This window comes from Parasteatoda tepidariorum, chromosome 2 (assembly GCF_043381705.1).
Source record: "Parasteatoda tepidariorum isolate YZ-2023 chromosome 2, CAS_Ptep_4.0, whole genome shotgun sequence".
Classification (NCBI taxonomy): Eukaryota; Metazoa; Arthropoda; class Arachnida; order Araneae; family Theridiidae; genus Parasteatoda; species Parasteatoda tepidariorum.
In genome coordinates this window covers 28773918-28788153 of record NC_092205.1, presented here as the reverse complement: position 1 = coordinate 28788153, position 14236 = coordinate 28773918, and the positions used below count along the sequence as shown (strand labels likewise).

The window sequence follows — 14236 nt, the reverse complement described above, 5'->3', positions numbered from 1 at the left end:
CATGGGTGCAAGTCTTCCGTCCCCAGGACGGATTTCCGTCTTTCGAAAATGTCCGCGGACGGAAGTAAGACGGAAACAAGACTGACTCGAAGACGGAAATCGGAATTTTTTTTTTCTGTCCTTAAAAATATTTTTTAGGTCTACGTTATTGGTCTACTTTCTTATGTCCTGTTGTTATTTTATCAAAAGACAGATGAATAAATATTTTTTGTACAGTATTTAAACTTGATGTATTATGGTAAAGCTTTCTTAGATAGTTTGCATATGTCGAGGGGGTATTGTGTATGTTAGGTATTTCAGTCAAAAAATTTTCAGTCTTGGCCTTTTTTCCAACTTGCACCCATGCTTGGAAATAAAGATTTTTTTTTCATCAGTTAGCTCCACCACTACCATGAAAAGATAAAAATCTTAATGACTTATTTTGGTTTAATAATCAGATTTTCATCTACCATATATCTCGGTGTATAAGTCAACCTTCTATTTTTGATTACTAAATAGGGAATTTCTGGTATGTCAGGTGTACAGGTCTAAAACTAATATATAAAAATTATGATATTTGCCACCAACTTGACTAAAAGGATCGTAGTACAGTAGGGAACCGATTATCCGGAACGATCGGGACCATCACTATTCCGGATAACTGATTTTTCCGGTTTTCTGAATCGCTACAAAAAGCCGTTTTTTCTATTGTTAAAGTAGGCTTTCGAACTATNAGTAATACACTAATGATTATTTCCAAAATGATGGTAAGGTAAACATCTTTCAAAAAAGAAAGAAAAATTCTAAAATCTTATGAGGAAAAAAAACATTTAAAAAAAAAAAATGTCGGGAAAATGTATCGAATTTCATTCCGGTTTTTTGGTGTTCCGGTTTACTGATTTCCGGATAACGGGTTCTGCACTGTATATGACAATTAAATTGTTTAACAAAATTTTAGTCATATTATTGAAAATTTTTTATTTAGGCAACTATTTTCATATTTTAGGCTACTGAAAGCAACTATTTAGTTCATTCTTTTACTGTGGCAACCCTGTATTTAGATTAACTTGAGCAAAACCTTATTTTAAGTTATAAACTTTGTCACAGAATTGTATTTTCTCCAATTAAACATAAATTTGTTGACAGATTTTAGAGTTGGGCTTGAAAGTATGAGAAATCACCACAATCTGAAAAATTGGTTCTTAGTTAAGAAAAAAAAGGGGTAAAAAATTTGGATCTCCTAATATCACTTTCATATTTCCGTGATTGGTCTGTACATTTTATGCTGAAGTGCGGAAAATTCTCTGAGGCCTAATATTTTCCCAGAATACAGTTTTTATTCTTGCGGGAAATTAATCCCTAAATTATGCTTTTTAAAGTTACAATAAATTTTACGAAATATATTTAGAAATTAAAGTATGTATATTGTAAAAATTTTTGATAATAATTTTTTTCTAACAAAAGAAAAAAAATCATTCGATTTTATACAATTCATAAATAAATCAGCGTAGGCGTTTAAAAATAATTAAAATCAAAATGTGTTGAAATAGTCGTAATTTATAAAACTCAATTTAAAACCCCACTCATAAATTTAATGAATTCAAGCTAATTGACATAAGAGCTTTGTGTGTTATCAATCTTGTAAGATATTTTTCTGCTTGAATAATTTTATATTACATTTATAGGGTAGAATTTTGTAAAGTGGCACATTTTTATGACAAATGTTAAAAAAATTTTTTTTTTTTAAATTAGGTCAAAAGATTTTCCCTGAGAGTACCTAAATTTCCCCACACCCTTTTAATATGATGCAGCATATTTTACACTCTTGCATATATATAATAAAATGTTCTGAGCACTTATTTTTTATTGTTTTTCATTTTTGTACTCTATTAGATATTATGATAGTACTTATTCTTATGAAAATGTATACTATCAACTGCTTTTAACAATATTTAGCATCTTGTAAAGGAGATGAATACTCAAACTCTCTATTAATTGAAATGCTCAAACTCTCTATTATTTGATATCTTCACAGTTTTTTGGCTTCTGATACTGCTATCGTTAGGCTTGACATTTTAAGCAACTTAGAATTTGATTATGACAATTTCATATCTTTGCAGAGCATGACTGTCAGCATTTTTTATATTTTGTTACAATCATTAGCTTAGGCTTTTGTTTTCTGATTCTGAGATTTTCATTGTTTTTATATGGGTATTTTTTGTTTAAATTACTGAATTTACTATCCGTGTTTCAATTAGAATTAAAAGTTGTAGCTTCTTTTCTATTTGTCATAAAAAAAAATTGTCTTTTTCTCTACGATATAATATTTTAATTAAGGAAATTGGTAATATATATTTTGAAGTATATTCTTTTTTTTTCAGGTTGTTAAAGTCAAAGACATTAAGACAGAAGCCTTACCTAAGGATAAGCATATAAAGGTTATAATTTAAAATTTCTGTAATTATTAAAGCTGTTTCAACACATAGCTAATATTTTTAAAATGGTGTACAAATTTTTTTCTATTAATTTTTAAGAAAATTATTAGGATAGCTCATTCTTCTTGTTGTGCATGTAAATTGATCTGTAAATATTTTATTTATTTTACCAGACTTTTTTAAAACATTCTTTTAAAATTGCACTATATCTATTTATGTGTTAAAGCAAGTCTATTTTGTACTTTATTAAGTAAGAATTATATTAATAAATTTGTTTTATGATTGTAGAATTTACTGATGAATGGTTAACCTTGTTTAAAAGAAATATTTAAACAGTTTTAAAAAAATCAATGTTTACTTAATTTTTATACTAAACAGGTGAACGTGAGTCATTTTATTAATCCGTCTAAGCTTTGGATTCAGCCTTCCACTGCTCCAGATCGTCTATCGCAGATGGAAAGAGATCTCGCTTTGTTTGTGAAGCAAACGCCATCGTCATACGATTTGAGTCACGTTTATTGTGTTAATCAGCGTGGCTCCTGCAAACGCGTGGCTGTATTGGAGGTGAGATGTTTCTTTATCTCAATTTTCATTCATCTATTTTATAATTATTGTCTATAGTAGAATCTCTAAGTGTATTCATTTTGGGTTCTTCATATACTTGCTTTACTTAATTGTTCCTTAATAATACAGTGTATGCTTTTAAACTCTTAATTAAAAAAAAGTATTATATGAAATTCATAACAATGATGAAACAAAGCGCATGTTTTATAATTTTTAACAAAATATTTAGAAAAGATTTCCTCTCTAAACTATAATGAATGCAGACCATAAATTTATTATTTATTTTAGAGTAAGTATTTGCATTAAATCTTCTATAATATTGGAGTTTAAAGAGATACATTATTAAAATATAATGAAATGGTGTAGAAAATGAGTTGCAAATGAAGCAGCTTCTAACTTTAGTAGCATGAATGAATGTTAAAATGAAATCTCATAAAACTGATAATACTAAATTTATTTATTATTTTTTTTTTGCAATAAGTTACTTAACATACAAAATTGCTAAATATATAAAAGTCTAAATTTTTACTAATTTTTTTTCTTTTTTGCTCTTGTTGATCTATTCAGGATTGGTACATAACCTGTATGTAATAAATTTCTACACATGCACATAATAAATTTTATGCGTGTTATAAATTTTCCAGTTTAGTAAGTTTACATATTTGAGTATACATGATGAGTGTATTGAATTAATTGGGAATATTGTCAGAAAATATGAGATTCGACAAAAAAGTCAGTGAAATATCAGTGTAAAAAGTAATTTTATTCAAAACCTGGAATTCTCAGGTAATTTTTCACCTTATTAAACCTTGCATAAAAACTTGATATTTCACACTTTTGTGGCGCATAATAGTTAAATTGCCGAACAGACAATCGTTTAGTAGATTGAGATTCTTTTTTTATGCTTTAGCATTTCTGAAAATAAGAAACGGCAATTCAATTTGTGCAATTTAATTTATTCAAAACTTCTGTCTTCATATTCTAAGATTGATATTTTAAAAACCCTGGTACAGTGCAGATGTACCAATCCTACACAATTGACTCTGAACATCTGGTTGCATCTCCTGCCTTCAGAAATTGATTTGAATGAAGGGAACAAAGTAAAATTCCCATTTCTTCATCAAAAAAAAATTGCAGTTTATTTTGCAGTGAGGATTCCAACCCTTTACAGTAGCGTCACTGGAAAGCTGATGGTTTTAGTGCACTGTTTTAGTTATAGATGAGAGCCACAATTCTTGATCATTCACTAATTAATTTTTTTAAGTCAGTCCAAGACAGTCAATATCCAGAGCTTCATCATTTTGTGATTTATCACTTCTTTTGATATATGAAGATAAAATTCAATTAAAACTCCCAATTAGCAATGTTTGATCATCATTAACTAATTACAAAAAGTATTTAAGACTTCTTGTCTATCTTACTGTTTTGGTGATTTTTAGAAATTTTTGTATTTTTGAGTTGTTTCATGAAGGAAAAAAATTACTATCAAGATTTTAATGATATATCTATATCCTAATATTTCAAGTACGTGCAAAAACATCTTATGTAATTTAAATGTCTCATTTTAAAATATTTAATTTTTTTGAAGATGAATTATAGTCATGATTTATTGATCACAGAATTATCAATATGGTGAATTGAGGAGAGGAGCCATTTACTAATCTAATTTTGACATAAATGTTGAATTAGATTTTTTTTAAAACTTTCTGTTTGAAGAAATATTGCGCACTATAACTAATTAACTGGACATTAAACATTTTTAATTCAAAGCTTATTTTTATGCACATAATAAATTTCTCAACTTTGTAATTTTTACTTATTTAAGTACACATAATGATTCTATTATATTGAATTCAATGCTTAATGAAAATTTAACTGGGGCTATTCTCTAATTTGCATTTGTAATGTGATTTTATGCATTTGTTCCTTTTCTGCTTAATTTAAAAAAACATCTTAACTGTTCGGGTAATATGGAAAACAGATATTTTTGGTATTAAAGATTGAAAATTAAATATGATTTTTTAAAGCATCAATTCTGATAACACTTTATACATTGTGACTCTTAATACAGAAAAATAAGGTAAAATAGAGACTTGAGGTTTTCTGAGCACAAGTACCTAAAATTTTTGCATATCTGTTTCTTGTGAATTCTATTATAGTGATTCTATTACAGTCTTCCTTTTACAGTGATTCTATCACTGTCTTCCTTTTACAGTAATTGCTATATGTTTGAAAGTGCTAGATCTTTTGGCTTAAGAACATTTTTTTTTATTACTTTAAAGATATTATATGTTTTGCTCTCATTGCTCAAAATCCAAAACATCACAAATTCTCTTAAATATTGGTTTTAAATCAATCATTTTATTTTTCAGAGAATCCAACTATTTTAATCACTTGTTTTAATAATTTAATTTAAATCATTCAGATTCTGGTACATATCAAATTTACTTTTAGTTATATTTTGTAATTAAATTCTTTACAATCTCTAAAAGTCATTAACATACACAATGTTATAATGTTTATAAAATTTTAGTATTTAATATAATTTTTTTTTCAACCTGGAATTTTATGAAAATTGACTTGGAAAACCTTGTAAAGTTGGAGAACAATGTCACCTTTTTTATTATAAACCCTGTCTATTGCATGGCAGAGTGTATGTTCATAAATCAGACGGTTACTGGTTCTTTTGAACTAAATCCTAATTAACGGTTGCTCAAAACTTAGTACTGATCCGAATGAAACTGATATATTTTAGATTTATTGGATTTGTTTTGTAGTTGATAAATAATGCAGATGTTTTGGTACTGCCATCTAGATGTTAAGATAAATTTCATTTCTTTTTATTTTGGTTTTTTTATTTTGAAAATTGTTTATAACTAAATGTGGTTGTTGATTTCATGTAATATTCAAAGTGATAGTTATGTCTAAATACTAAATGAAAAATGAGATACACAGGATTGCCACAAGTGACTAAAATGCAACTATTTGCTACTATTTTTGGCATGAGGCGACTATGGCAACTTTTTTTTGCCTGAAAAGGCTGAAAAAGCAACCATTTTTAGGAAGAGGAGACTATTGGGAGACTTTTCTGTACTCGATGTTTTTTTTAGCAGGAATTGGATTTAAAATCTGCAGCCCATGATAGTTTTTGAACACACTGAACTTTTGTTCTTAAAAAATAACATATGTTGAAAAATTTTTAATTGCAAATTAGAGTCTTCGCTTTTTAATTCCTTCAATCTGCAGATTCCTTTGTTTTCGTTTCTCGGTCGCCGTTTCAATGGCTTTGAAATTCCGCATGATTTAGAAAAAATTTCACTACGATATTTAGATGCATGAATTTGGAATTTGAGTAATCACTTTTCACAATATATATATGTATATATATATATATATTTCCTAGATAAATTATTGATAATAGGGAAAATTGGGCTAGAACATTAACGTTTATATAAAAATTATCATTTTTACCACCAACTTGACTAAATGGATCATGGTATATGACAATTAAGTCATTAACAAAATTTTAGTCATATTTTTGATGAATTTTTGATCTCATTTAGGCAACTATTTTCACAGTTTTCGGCAACTATTTTCATGCTTTAGGCTACTAAAAGCAACTATTTCGTCCATTTTTTTTCTGTGTCAACCCTGGATACATTGATTCTATGAATTCACTGTAATTCAAAGAAATTGATTTTACAATATTGGTACTACTTTAGATAATTGAGATTCTACTGAGCTTATATATGTGTTATATATAATTTTTTTCTTTATTAAATCTTTATAAATTGATGAACAGGTAAATGGTGATAAAACAGCTTCAGTCCAGTTTCTAGATTATGGGAACACAGCTACAGTTCAGATAAATCAACTGTTCCTTCTTCCAAATACTTTCAAAGAAATTCCTTACCAGGTACTTTTTTATTTATTAACTTAATGTTGTAGCTACTTGAGTGAATCTGTAGAAGAACTTTCCTACCAAGCAAAATTTTACCATTGCATAGCTAAGAGAAAGTCCTCATCCAGAGTTCTCAATTATGCATCTAGACTTAGATTTCATACATCTAGGCTTAGATTTCATACATCTGTTTGAATTATCACTCTCAAAAATTTTAATGAGAGTACAAATGCTTCCTGTAAATTTTTATTAAAATTACTGGGAATGGCAAAATGGAATAAAATTTGAGATTGAAGCTTTGGATTTGGATGCCTTTTTCAGATTTTCTTGTGTTGACTCCCCTTTTCATGTAATGTGTTAATTGTGACTTGAATTTCGATCATTTTGTTACATTCTGGATAAATGAGCATAAAAAGTTAAATTATATGAAATTATACTTATTATTGTTATAAAATTATATTATTAATTATATTATCAGGGCTTAATCCAGGGCGATTTTGGTACCGTTTTTCGGTACTTTCACAAAATTAAAAAAAAAAAACGGTACCTTCACAAAATTAAAAAAAAAAAATCGGTACCTTCACAAAAAAAATCAGTACTTCAACAAACTTTGAAAAAAAAACGCATCTTCACGAAAATAAAAAAGAAAGTTAGAAGGAATTAAAGTGCTGAATAGTTTTCCGAGCGGTTCACGGAAAAGTGGATTCACAGTGAACGCCGTATGGTACGCCATCGGACGGCGTTCCGCGCAACCGCACTAGCTCGAAAACAGGCTTGATATGCTGACGTCACTTCTCCTAAATACGCCATTCAATCGGAGTGAGTGGTGAAGTTTATATACTAGGCAACCGGCTAAATTGAGCCAGTGCGAAAACAACTCAACTCATTTTCCCAGACAAGTGTTTTTGTTATGATTTAGCGTAAAACGTGTTCTATTCGTATTTTTTAACAAGATTTATGAAAAGTTTTTATAATGAAGCGAGGAAGAAATTTAAGTGGAGCAGGTGGCTCACGGAATAGCGATTATTATATGAAGCGTTTACGCACGATCGATAGTATAGGAACGAAATCAATTAAAAAAAATTTTCAGTCTGAAAAAACTGAGGAGAAACCGTCACAACAGTCGCCGTCTGAAAAAACCGTCACAGTTGATAACGAGGCACAGTGTATTAAAAATGCTACGGAACCAATGATTGAAGAGCAAAACAATTCAAGTTTTGTTACAAAAAAAAAATTGTTTTTTTTTTTATCAATACTTAATTTTCACAAATATAAAAAAATTTTTCACAAAAAATTTTTTTTTCACAAAAATAGGTACTAGGATTGAAAACCTGGATTAAGCCCTGATTATGCACCATGAAAAGGTTGTGCTGGTTTTTCAAAAAAAAACTTTAATGTAATTAAGTTTAAGAAAAGTAAAAAATGTGGATTTTTTTAAAACATTCTAGCATGTTAATTTTGCATAATCAATGTTATTTTATAATCTAAATTATAAAATAAGTTTTTTTTTAATTTCGCCCAAACTTATTTCATTCTTTGTATATTGATAAAGGACTGAAATTACTTAAGATTTTTTTTTGTTGATAACACTGATTTCAACTTTAAATAACTGCTTAAACATCTGAACAGTACATCTGAATTTGCTCTTTTTATGCACAAAATGATAAAAAAATAGAAGTATTCTCTGGTAGTAATTTATTGCTTTGTATAATAAAATAAATTATTTTCCGTAGGCCATACAGTGTAAATTAGGGGATATTGGGGAAGAGAAGGACATTGCCTGGAGTGAAGATGACACTGAATATTTCCAGAAGCAATTTGCCAATAAGTCTTACTCAGCTCGTGCTCTCAAGGTCCTTGGAAATGATACCTATGTAGTCAATCTCTCATATGATGGTAATACAATTTTGTGTTTCCCCCCCTTCATCAGCATCTTTTTTAAAAATTTAAATACCTCTTTTATTAATGTAAAAAAAAAAATACTTTGCCTTAGTCCACTTTGTACCTATTGAGTATATTTTGTTACTTTTTACGATTAAACCTTTATAGCTTTTTTAAGTTACTGTTTATGAAATACATTTTAACAGGAACTTTATATAGTTTTTATTAGTATGTTGTCTATATTATAAATTCTGAAGGAGAGTTTCTCAACTTTTCAGCCCAGTGAGCCTTAAGACTAATTTGTCACTTCCTTTTTTTAAGTATAAATTTCTATGTCTTATTTAAGAAAAAATTAAATGCATTGAAATGTCACAGATTAGAAATAATATGGAAGTCAAAAGTCAGTCAGTACAAAAAAAAAAAGAAAATCAGTATTTTTTCTTATTTTTTGCAATGCTCTATTACTTCTATTGATTTATGTGTACTTTTTAACTATTAGTTAGATATTCACTTGCAAAAAATAATTAAGTAAATAAGTACTATATCTATTTATATAAAATGGTATTTTTATTTTAATAACCATACATTCACACCAACTTTATCAATTATTTACTATGCTTGTATTATTAACTGATAAATTTAATAAATATTTTTTCTTGTTGTCGAAAAAGCTTTCTGCTTTAAAAATTACAATTTCTGCTTCTACGTAATTTAAAAATTTGGTTGACATGTACTTAAGCATGTAACTGTAATACCAAATAGGTCCTTGAAAATCATTGAAAAGTTCTTGAATTTTTTTTTTTTAAATTGAGTGGGAATTACTGAAATATAATCTTAACAGAAAAGGTTTTATCATGCATTTCTTAAAATAAAATTTGCTAAATATAGCTAATTAATTTTATTAAATGGGTTGAAGTAATCTCAACTCTTCAACACAAAATTTTATCAAATATAAATTTCATACTTTTTTTCATTATTTTGCATTAATTTAGGTCAAAATAGGTGAAAAATATATTTAGCATTTTAATAATTTATAGTTATAAAATATAGCATCACACACCATTTTTTTCCTTTCTCCTTTTGCTAAAGATAAAATTTTTACGATTAACACGGTTCTGCAGTTATTTATATCTAAAAAAAGTTATTCTTCATTGAAATTTAATTTTCAAAATCAGTTATTGATAATGATTATGAATGAGAAAAAAATAATTCTAACTACTTTTTAAAAAAATATTTTATTAGAAATATACTTCTGATAATCTTAACAGATTTTTCTTGTAATTACACTGTTTTTTTATTAATAAAAATACAAGAATATTTGTTTGCTTGTAATATGAGCATTAGAAAAATATATAAAAGAGACAGGCATGTCCCATTTGTATCAAAGGGTTATATAAAATGCATAACTACTATATACAATTTAAAAAAATAAAAAATTGACCCATTTTAATTATCAGTTATAAACGACACAGAAATATACAATGAAAGCTAATTTTGCCTTGTTTATCATTCAATTTTAAAAATTGGTTTTAGTTTGGTACTAAGTGTATTGTTTTATTGCATGATTTTTATTTTTGTGTGATTTGAGTCGTAACATTTTAGTTGTCTCTGACTAGCAGAACATACATGAGCTTGTCACTAATTATAAATAGTATTTTATGAATTTATAATTTTTTGTTATTGTTTTATAAATACATCAAACTACACTGGTTTACTATGTAAATTAATATAGTAATGGCAAATATAGTAATGGCTATGAAATTTTTAATTAGTAATCTATATACATATTTACAAATAGCTTTCACTATAGTAAGCTCCATTGAGAATCTTGCAGCCACAACTGGCTAGCAGGAGAATTGAGTTTCAAATGACCAATAAAGGTGTTCCTTAGCAGAGGGCGCTGTTGTATTAACACAAATATAAAATGAAATTCTGAACAGCTATATATTTATATTTATGTTATACTTTTAGGTTTATCACTATATTCAATTTTATCTGTGTTAAACCCAAACCTCTCAACAGTTGAAGTAAAGGAAAGCGCTGTTGATTCTGCTGGGTAATTTTTCCTTTTTTTTTACATTCTTTTAAATGATTGTATAATTCATTGCTGTTTCTAAAATAAATATTAGGCAGTATAATTTCCTTTTATTTCATAGACGGGCCTGCCAACAACTATGTTTTTAGCAGAACATTTTGAAAAGTGATAGATAATTAAAAACTAAAGCTTTCTGAATTTTTAGTAACTTTGCCGACATTTCAAAAATCTCACCACAAGCCAGCTGAAAAAAATGGCATTTTAAATAAACTTTCAAAACATTTGTTTATAGTGGTGCGGAAAATAACTTTAAATCAAGTTTAGAAAAATGAAAAATAGCAGATTAAAACATTAACTTATCTACCACTAGAAGACATTTTTCCCAAAAAACTTAAGTTAGGTGGCAGCTTTTTATGGAGTGCAAGTTTTTTGTATTAAATATACACTATCAATCATTAACTTCTTTACACCTTTTGATTTTTTGTAAGAAATATACAAAGTAATAAGCCCTTGTTTAAATATAATCCTTTATTCAAGGAAAGAAACATACTTTTTACATAATTAAGCAATGACCAAAATGACCTCACTTCAGTGGCATTTTATCAGTTATAGTTACTTTTGTCTCAACTTTGATTTATATATATATAATGTAATTCATTACCATTTTTAAAGTAATGCTTTATTTTGCTCTAAATGTATGTATTAGTATTACAGAGGTGCCAACTATCAAAATTTTTCTGTAATTATTATGATTTCATTGTTAAGATTACGATCCTACAGTTGGTTAAGTAATAAAAATTACGGTCTTTAAGAATATGTTTTCCCCTCGTAACTACTAATCTTGTTGACAACTAACCTATGTTAATTTCTTTTACTATTTAACAATTTTAAAAACAATGAATGCAGAAACGAAATGATTTGATAGCAGAGATGATTGTGCTCGGAAAAAATTCCGGATTTTTCGCTAAACGCGATCTGGATATTTCCAGAAATCCAAGATCCTGAAGTTTCAAGAAATTATCAATCACATTTATTTATAAAAATTTTTGTGTATTTTATTTAAAAATATTAGAACTAGAATTTATACTTGGAATCTCTTTCACTTGTAAATATTTTTTTGGCAGAATAATAAATGAGATTTGTAAGATAAAAGTAAACTTATACGTAATCATTCATTAAACTTATACATTATTATTCATATATTATGCTGATTTCAATTTATAAAGACATTAATTTTTTGAAAAGGGTCATTAATGATTTTACTCAAGAAATTTTCAAGATATTTGAGTTGGGCTCACAATCACCTCTGTGATAAAAAAACTCATCTTCTCCCTTTCCAAAATTCTATTCTGAAACCTTATATTCTCTTCTGATTGCAAGGAAAAGAAGAAAGAAAATCTGAAATGTGAGCTAATAATTTTTTGTGGTTCAAATATAAGAAGATAAAAAGACATTACGAGCTAATTCTAATTAAACCTAAAAACTAGAACATTGATTTCAAGCAAGCAATTTAATTTCATGATGAAATATAAAATTTCAATGTAATTTTTCATTTAGTACCTTTATCTAAATGTTTATTTTTTATTACTTAATAGTAAATTCTTGTATAAATTTATTGATATTATATACCAGTGTGGAATGCTCCTTATATACTCCTTAAAATAATGCCAAGTGGAATTTTATGAACAATAACTGTATATGTTTTGTGTTATTGTATTTCTGATTACTGACAGCTTGTTTGAAAAGTTGGCATCGTTGTAAAAACTCTTCGCACTTACAGTATTATAAATCTTTACCTTGTAACTATGGCCTTGCATCATTATGTTGTTACATTGTGGAATTACATTTATTTTTTCCTCATTGAGTTATATGTCAGGTTATATATAAATGAACTTTATTGACAGATCAAAACAGCCATCCATTCCTTCTGTTTGGTCTTCCCTGAAGAATGGAGATAAGGTTGCAATACTGGGACTTGAATTCTCTGAGAATCAATTCTGGGGAATATTGGATAATGGAAGTGGGGCACAGAAAAGCATAGAAGAACTGGATCGCATTTTTAAGTCCCTCGACACTAAAGATTGCAGTCTATGGTAAGTTCACACATTGTTTGTTTACTTAAATATTTTACTTCTTTGCTTTTATTCTCATTTGATGTGCTGAATATTTAATTGGGGATCATTGACCTCGGAAAACTTAGTGGGTTTCAAAATAGTTTTAAAAAAATCAGTTTATACTCAGATGAAATGAAATTGTTAATTAAAAAACCAGAAAAAGGAATTAATCTAGAAAGATTTGAATTTTAGGAATCAAAGAATTTTCATTTTTCTTTATTTAAAGACCTTTCTACAAAATTGTTCAATTTCAAACACACTATTAAAGTTTAATGAAAAGTTCTTAACTCTATTCTTTGAATAAGTATTTTAAGATGCTATTATCAATTTTATGAGAATTTCAAATTATTTTAACAAAAAGTGTCCAATTGTTTCAGTTTATGTTGGCTGTTTTGGAGTTTTTTTTTAATCTAACAGTAAATTTTTTCAAACCCTTTTTTTTAAAAAAAAAAAAAATATATATACCTTATCTGAAAAATTACTATTTGCAGAAAAATGGTGATTGATGAAAATGGTGAAAAGATTTTTGATAAATAACTGCTGAAAAACATTCAAGAAATGACATGAATTTTTTGCATAATCTTAATGAACTGAATGTGTCTGAAGACATATTATGAATAGGGTTGCAAAAAAACCCACCTACCCAGTAAAACCTGGGTGGGTTTTACTGGGTAAAACCCACTCTGAAAAACCCAGTAAAACCCACCCTAAAGTGGTTTTTACTAAGATTGATTTCTTTTTTATCCTCTGTTATATTAAAGAGCTATTCTATTGAAATATATATGTAGTCTAGCCTAAAAAAATACCTATAATGAAAAAACTAATTGTGTTGGAGACTGGAGAGTCACCTTGCTGGCTAGATTTGACTGTACGGCAATTGATTATTCAGTGCCATTGATTAGCTTTCTATGCAAATAAAAAAAATTCCTTAAATATTTTTTAAGATTAAAATATAAATTAAAAGTAATCCTGTGTAAAAATAAGTTTCAAATGTGTGATGTATGTGAGTACATATAAAATTTTGTATCGTGATGTCAGAAGAAACTTTTTTCAGACTTTTGCACCAATTTAAATTATTAATTACCTATATGTTAAGTCAATTTTTAAAATTAAACTTAACTATTAATTTTAAAATAAGGTACCTATCCCTGCCCTCTCTTTTGAAAAAACCCCCATTAAAACATGAAGCACTCAGAAAAGCCCAATAGAACCCAGAGAAGCCCAATAAAACCCAGAAAAACCCACCCGGGTTGGGTTTTTCTAGAAAAACTCTGGTTTTTTTCAACCCTGATTATAAATGATGTGGAAACGGCTCACAAAACAATGA

General features: G+C 27.6%; 1 protein-coding gene across 2 annotated transcripts in view; it reads left to right on the top strand.

The window, feature by feature from the left end:
- Positions 1–14236, top strand: part of LOC107449610 (protein tudor) — a 65414-nt gene that overhangs the window by 30662 nt on the left and 20516 nt on the right. For both annotated transcript variants that reach the window (XM_043044029.2, XM_071177393.1), the window contains 6 exons: positions 2361–2417; positions 2793–2978; positions 6781–6894; positions 8613–8775; positions 10732–10816; positions 12700–12888. In XM_043044029.2, the coding sequence (XP_042899963.1) occupies positions 2361–2417; positions 2793–2978; positions 6781–6894; positions 8613–8775; positions 10732–10816; positions 12700–12888 (794 nt within the window). The remainder of the gene's footprint in view (positions 1–2360; positions 2418–2792; positions 2979–6780; positions 6895–8612; positions 8776–10731; positions 10817–12699; positions 12889–14236) is intronic.